This window comes from Aythya marila (genome assembly GCF_965140915.1).
Source record: "Aythya marila genome assembly, chromosome: 3".
Classification (NCBI taxonomy): Eukaryota; Metazoa; Chordata; class Aves; order Anseriformes; family Anatidae; genus Aythya; species Aythya marila.
Window position 1 is genome coordinate 103,240,667 of NC_139044.1, and position 7,150 is coordinate 103,247,816.

General features: G+C 51.2%; 1 protein-coding gene across 1 annotated transcript; it reads left to right on the top strand.

Annotated features, from left to right (window-relative positions):
* Positions 1–4,637: 4,637 nt before the first annotated feature.
* On the top strand, positions 4,638–6,677 carry ID2 (inhibitor of DNA binding 2). Its single transcript, XM_082755970.1, has 3 exons — positions 4,638–5,104; positions 5,221–5,285; positions 6,036–6,677. Exons 1-2 carry the CDS (start codon positions 4,757–4,759, stop codon positions 5,275–5,277), a joined length of 405 nt encoding a protein of 134 aa, XP_082612096.1. The 5' UTR covers positions 4,638–4,756; the 3' UTR covers positions 5,278–5,285; positions 6,036–6,677.
* Positions 6,678–7,150: the final 473 nt, after the last annotated feature.

Sequence of the window (7,150 nt, forward strand, 5' to 3'; positions counted from 1 at the left end):
TTGTTTATAACCCCTCTGGCCCTTGGAAATTTGCATCCTTTTCTTTACCGTGGCAAGCTTCGACAGGAGGGGTGGGTATCCTCCACCTCAGTCTTATCTTTAGTTGTTGGGGGTGCACTGCAAGCAGGAGGGTTAATATATCTCCTCTGACGAGGAGAGCGCTGAATCCAAGGCTCTCACTTCCAGGGCAAGAGAAAAACAGATTATAAGAGAAGAAACGCTATGCCTTCTCTCCCCCTAAGCTTTCCAGTAGCATTTAGCCACCATCTGAGCATACCTCCTGGATCAGGCTGCTCAGGAGGTTTAGACACGTACCTTTTTTGTGATTTCCAGTTGGGTTTATGCAGCAGTGACCAAGAAAGTCAGCTTAACCTAGATAATGCTGACCGTGAGTTCATGGCAAAGAAAAGTTTTAAAAGCCTGAGAAACCTCTCCAGACCTCATGTAGTTCAGCAGGACCTCGGGGGTGCACATGCTTTTGGGACTGGGTGCACACATTTTAAGTTGCATTTCCAGTACCCGAGCCCTGGGTGGAATCAGCCTCCCCAGACCGTAAAATATCCTGCTCTGCACATTGGGTAAAAAGCAGCGAGAACGCTGTGGGTCCTGTCCTGACACAACCAACAGCAATAGCTTTGGAAACCGCTGAATTAGTGCCGCCTGCTTAATCCTACGAGGCTTCCTATCACCTGAGTGAGGTGTTCTAACTGAAGCGAGCAGGAGGGAGAGATCACAGATTCACCAGCCATTAGATCACAGCTGCCATACAGCCTTCATTCTTCCCCTAAATATATGAAATATTGTTATTACAGAGCAACAACAACTGCACAGAGCACGCTATACAAACGCATCTATTCTTAAAAATGTAAATTTACAGCTTGACAGGAGTGAGGTGGCAGGACCCTATCTGCAAGAGCTATTTAAAACCTTCTCCCACCAATGCAGTTTCCAGTCCTTCCTTTTCTCCCAGTGACATTAAGCCAAGCATCAATCCTTATCAGACCTTATTCACACAGGCCTAAAAATCAAAGTTAGGCCAAAGTGAGAGGCTGGGGCAGCTGGACCAGCCAGGCAGGTAACTAATGAAAGAACAAGCCTCTTTTTTATTCCTTCATTTATTCCTCGTCGCATGCTAGCTACTGTCAGTATCCTCATGACTGGCTCTCCTCTCTTTGCCAGCCAAAATGGGTTTGCAAGAGAATTGTAGAGGGATACAAAAGTTTCTTAAGTATTTAGTTTGGGGTAAATGGGCAAGAGTTAATTGTCGGATTTAATACACCGCCTAGCAATAACATTGTGCCAGCGAGATGCTGCTTTCAGAGATTTCGTGGCGGTATTCTTCAAGGAGCATCAGCTAAGCAGCAGCCCTGTGCAGGTGGCAGTGTACATACAGAAATGCCCTCAGGGCACCTGCTTATAGAAATGAGAAACCCTACATGACAGAAGAACCGAAGTGCATGGACCTGGACTTCATAAAAATGTCCCTGCAAAACCATTCCTACAGAGACACCCATCTTCGCAGGGTGGTGCTAGAAAACATAGTCTGAGCAAAAAGGCATTCCTGCAAATTTGGGAGAGTGACTGTGAAGCAGTAAGCGTGTCAGAAATCAACCAGAACAGGGGCCTGTCTATCCTCTAGTCCAACACTTTGGGCCAAAAAAGCAGAAGTCTAGGAAGAAAGGAGAAAATACGTGTGTTTATGCCACAGCTGGGGGTGGCAGCGGGAGGTCTGAGTGTCGGGGGTGAAGGGCCTACGGGAGGAGGCTTACAGGGGAACAGAAGGAACATTTCGGAAGCAAGGCTGAATTGGGAAAAGGCGTCCTTGGGACAGAACAGGGGGGTTCAGAGTGGGGTAGGTGGAAGGGAAACAAGGATGTGTGTCCTTATGAGGTACCTGGGAGCGATGAGGGGCCCTGCTGCAGCCAGAGATGCAGCCAGGGAAGACCTGGGGGCTGGGATGCCCCCCCAGCAGCAGGGTTGTTCCCTGGATCAGGGAGATGTCCCCCCACTGCCTGCTGCTGCTCCCGGGGAGCCACCGGCAGCGTTGGCACACGGCCGCACACGACGGGCGCGTGGCTCCCGGCGAGGCACAGGGCGGTGGAGCAGGGGGAACGAGGAGGGCCTGCTGCTGGCATGGCACGGAGCAGGGCACCGAGGCAGAGGAAAAAGCAGAATTTAATTAAAAAAAGAAAAAAAATCCCTTCCCCCAAGGCAGCTGCAGAGTGCGATGAAACCCCCTTTTAGGCACAATCAGCCCCGAGCATCTGGGCAAGGATGAGGTGGGTGCAAAGTGCACGGGGAGGAAATGTGTCAGCTGCAGCATCTGAGAGCAGCAGAGCAAACTCAGAGACGGGAAATGAGCTTGCAAAGTGCACCCAACAAGATGATCGCGGGGATAAGTTGCTTCTATGGAAACTGCAGCCCGATGAACCAAAAAACAGTTCGATGGCAAAGTTTTAGCAGGAGCCGGCGCACGCCTGGTTTTCAGCTACATTCCCCACCCCCTAAAAAAAAAAAAAAAAAAAAAAAAAAAAAAAAAGCTGCACAATGTGTTTCTTGTTATGGACAAAAAAAAAAAAAAATGGGGACACAGGTTTTTTCCTGTATGGGCTACATCATATTAAGCTGTAAGTTTAGTTCTGGACAAACAATCTCTTGTTGCATCTCTGGGATGGAGGTTAATGAATTCCCACAGATGATGTTGGCCAAACAGTGGTCGGCTTGTGACTTGATTTCCAGCATCATGATGTGAGGGGATCAGTATAGAAAAGCACTTTGAAGGGAAGAGGCTGCCTACAGCAGGATTGTTTCTACAAGCTAATTGTACTGAGTGCAGCTGCACAAAGCTGGATCAACAGTAATAGAAGGCGGCGCAGACTTCCTGACGCCAGCCCCGCAGAGCTCCCACCAACAGCCTGGCAATTCCAGATTGTTTTCCAGACCTTATCTCTCCCCCAAGTTTTTTTTTTTTTCTTTTTGGCCTCTTTTTTTTTTTTTTTTTTTTTTTTTACTTTAATTTTGTGACCGGAACAAAAGTAACAGGAAAATCCTTTGTGAAAGTCGAAAACGCTGTTACAGCCCGGTGCGTTTCGCAGAAGTTGTAACTCAATATTTCGCGTGCAGAGAGTCTCTCCCGCCCCCCCTCCCGCTCGAAAAGAATAAAAGAGGGGGGGGGTGGGAGAAAAAAAACACACACACACCAAACTTCTTAAAACTCCTTTCTTTGAATGCATCCGAGACGTGAGGCGAACAAAAGGCGGGCGGGGGGCTGGCCGAGGTATTTCACCTGGCGCGCCGCGAAGCCCCGCACCAAAACCCACGCGGCGGTGCCGATGGCTTGGGAAGGGGCCAAGCTTCACAGATTTTTATTTTTATTTTTTTTAATTTTATTTCATTTCAAGTCCCGTTTGAGGCAATTAAAACCATTCGCGCTTATTCCTCGATAAATAAACGTCGCTAACAGCGGGGAGGGCAGCGCCCCCCCTCCCCCCTTTTTCTCCCCCCGCCATTTCCCTCAGGCGCCCCAAAATTGAGCGGGGTGCGGGGAGGGGGGGGGGCGCATTTTTTTACCTCACAAAATCCCCCAAAACCCCTCCGGAGCCTCGTGAACACCCCCCCAACCCCCTCTGCACCCCCTCCTTGAGGCGTCCGGCTCGGGCTGCCCCCGCTGCAGGTGCGCCCGGGAGGGGGAAGCGGGGCCGGGCCCGCCGCCTGCCTGCCGCCTGCCTGCCGCCGCCGCGGGCGCAGCCCCGGTCGCCATGGCAGCCGCCTCAGCGGCGCCGCCGGGCCCGGGCGGCGAGGGCGGGCGGGCCGAGGGGGGGGCGGCGGCGAGGGGCTGATGTCACGGGGCTGGCGCCGCGCAGTCCCGGCCGGCCCCGGGCTGAGGGAGGGGAGGAGCGGGGCCGGGCAGCGCCGGGGCCCCCCCCGGGGAGGGGGATGCAAAGGGGGACGGGTGAGGGGTGAGGGATGGGGGGGGGGGGGGAAAGGCCGCGGGGCCCCCCACGGCGGGGCTGCTTGGGAAGGGGGGAGCTGCGCGGGTAATTAGTGGGGATGTTAATTGGCTTCGCGGGGTTGTTGGCGCCCGCGCAGCGTTTTTTGGGGCGAGTTCTGTCAGTTTTGGTCGTGCGCGGCCGCCCCGCCGGAGCCGGCTCTCCCTGAGGCGCTGCTTGGTGTTAAGTACGGGGATGGAAAACGCGAAGGAGCTCGGCTTAAAAACCTGAGACAAACCCTGCAATTAAACAAAAACAACTCATTTATTGCTTTATTTCTTTTTTTTTTTTTTTTTCTACCGATGTCCCCCCGGCTGCTACCGCCGGCGGCAGCTCCCTCACGGCCGTCCGCAGCCCGGCGCTAACGGTCCCAACGGCCGCGCGCAGCCCCGTGCGCTCAGCCCGCCCGCCCGCCGCGCACTATTTACTCCCTCAGCTGAGCGCCCGGGCCCCGCCCCCCCGGCGCCGCCATTGGCTGGGCACGCGGAAGCCCGCGCGGCCCCCCTCCCCTTTGTGGCCGCGCCCCGAGTGGGCGGGCGCTCAGGATGATGGACGGGTGCTCTCTGGCCAATGGCAGCGCGCGCGGGCCGGGCGCGGCGGCGCGGCGCCTATAAAAGGGGGGGCCGCGCGGCCCCGCGCCTCAGAGCGAGGTGCGGCGGCGCGCTGAGGGAGGCAGGCAGGGCGCTCCGCTGGGCTCCCCACCGCGCGTGCGAACAGCTCGCTCCGCTCTGTGCCCTTCCTTCCTTTCCCCTCACCGCCTTCCAGCGATGAAAGCCTTCAGCCCCGTGAGGTCCGTGCGGAAAAACAGCCTCTCGGAGCACAACCTGGGCATCTCCCGCAGCAAAACCCCGGTGGACGACCCCATGAGCTTGCTGTACAACATGAACGACTGCTACTCCAAGCTGAAGGAGCTGGTGCCCAGCATCCCGCAGAACAAGAAGGTCAGCAAGATGGAAATCCTCCAGCACGTCATCGACTACATCCTGGACCTGCAGATCGCCTTGGACTCGCACCCCAGCATCGTCAGCCTGCACCACCAGCGGCCGGGACAGAGCCCGGCCTCCAGGACCCCGCTGACCACCCTCAACACAGACATCAGCATCCTCTCCCTACAGGTAAGGCTCTTCCCTTGGTGTTCCCGGGGGTGGTGCAGCCGGGATCCCCCCCCGAAGGCTGCCCGTGCTGCCCAGCAGGCTAACGGCGGGGTCTGGTCTCTGCTCTCTCCCTGCAGGCAGCCGAGTTCCCCTCAGAACTCATGTCAAGTGACAGCAAAGCACTTTGTGGCTGAAGCCGACGGTGAGTAGAACACACCTTCTGTTTTGCTTAAAATAAAAAGTTCAGATGAAAGTGGTTGGGCTTTGAATGGGATTTCCCCCCCCCCCCCTACCCTGGATGACTGTCACATGCAAAACAAATCGCTCCTAAAAGTTTGCTTAGAGTTGACTTACTATTGCTAATAATCCTCTTGTTATTGCCAATAATCCTAATCCGGCTGTGAAAAAAACCTAGCCTCCCAACTGAGTCTTGCAGTCCAAAGTGTGTCTTGCTGCTAGGGTTCATTAAGCAGCACAGGCTGTCTGCTCTGCTACTGCTTAAAGCGAATTCCCTGGTTATCTCTTCTTGAAGTCTTAACTTCCTGGGCCAAAGTGACTGATTAAGTTGGGAATCTTGGCACAATTCCGTGAATTCTGTGATGTGGGATCGTCTGCACTATCAGTTAAATAAGTGACTGCTTTTAATCAAATAATTGCTCTAAGAGGCAGACTGGCGCCTCTGAGCATTGCGTTTGCAGAGATCTAAATAGAGATTGGGCTGAGAATCCTCTTTCTACCCTTTCCCTTGAGTGTATGTTATTTTAATGTTCAATTTGCGCTCTTGAGAGCGAGTGTGTGAGCGTGTATGTGTTGCATCTGGACGCCAGGGTTTGCCCAATCTTTGAGTGTTTGGTTAAATGTTCAAACTGTGGCTTCCTCTCTGGCGCCAGTCTGTCCGGATCTCTGCCCTGTTAGCATTCTCCTAAATATGCCTCTTTTCAATCTCTTGCAGGTGTTCCACTGATGAGTTTTTTTTTTTTTTTTTTTTGCACAAGAAAATGTCTACAAGATTTTTTTTTTGAGGTGCTGAATTTATTTTTCAGCTGTATCTGGAGGGGGGAAATCCACGTTAACTAAAAGGACCTTTAAAAATGATTAAAGAAGAGAAACCAAGATTGATCTTTATCCCCACCCCATTCTTCAACTTGGACTGAACCTAGTTATTTATGAAGAGACTCTTAAATACCCTTTCCCTAGTTGGAAGGCTTCCTTTATATACTATTCCCAACGTGGGGAGCGAAACAAAATCTCACAAGGAGTTGCCCATTTTAAAGCAGACTTTGCCTTTTTTTCCAAAGGTGGAGCGTGAGTACCAGAAGGATCCAGTGTTCAGTTTTTTAGGAGCGTCTGTGGTCAGAAATTACCTTTCTGACACAAACCTAGGACTGAATGCTGTGTATATATTTATATATAAATATATATATATGAGTGAAACCTTGTGAACTCTTTAATTAGAGTTTTCTTGTATAGTGGCAGAAATGTAAATTTCTGCAAAAAGTGTAATGATGTACTTAATCATGCTAAACTTTTTATAAAAGTTTAGTTGTAAACTTAACCCCTTTTTATACAAAATAAATCAAGTGTGTTTATTGAACTGATTGCTGGCTATTCTTTGGGGACCAACTGTTGGCTGGCTATGATTTGTGGTGTTTGTTTTTTTAAAAATACTTAAACATTCTGTTACAGTTTTACCGAGTAAAAGTTCAAATATGTAGAGAATACAAAGAATAAAATTACCTGAAGTGAATAATAATTCTTGTAACTCGGGAAGTCTTATTTGAATGTATATGACAAACTTCTAAGTGATCTGTCTGTAAACAGTGTGAAAGGAGCTGGTAAAGTAATTTATTAAGGAGGGGATGCTATTGACAAAGTGTTTGGAAACATGCACAAAAGCGGTTAATCCTGAGACATTCCCAGGGAATGTAACTTTTTTTTCCCACCCCTACAGATGATTTAGTGCTCAGTAGTGATGCCCTGGATCTGTTAATTTGTGTTCAGAATAATCGCTCCGAATGAGGGGTTGTGGGTGGTTATTAGTCCCCCAACTATTAAATTTCTCTAAAA

What these genes read in the sequence shown, in the direction of transcription:
- ID2 (XM_082755970.1), top strand. Translation starts at nt 4,757, where the DNA reads ATGAAAGCCTTCAGCCCCGTGAGGTCCGTGCGGAAAAACAGCCTCTCG. An exon ending in TCAGCATCCTCTCCCTACAG is followed by an intron (nt 5,105 to 5,220) that starts GTAAGGCTCTTC and finishes CTCTCCCTGCAG; the next exon opens with GCAGCCGAGTTCCCCTCAGA.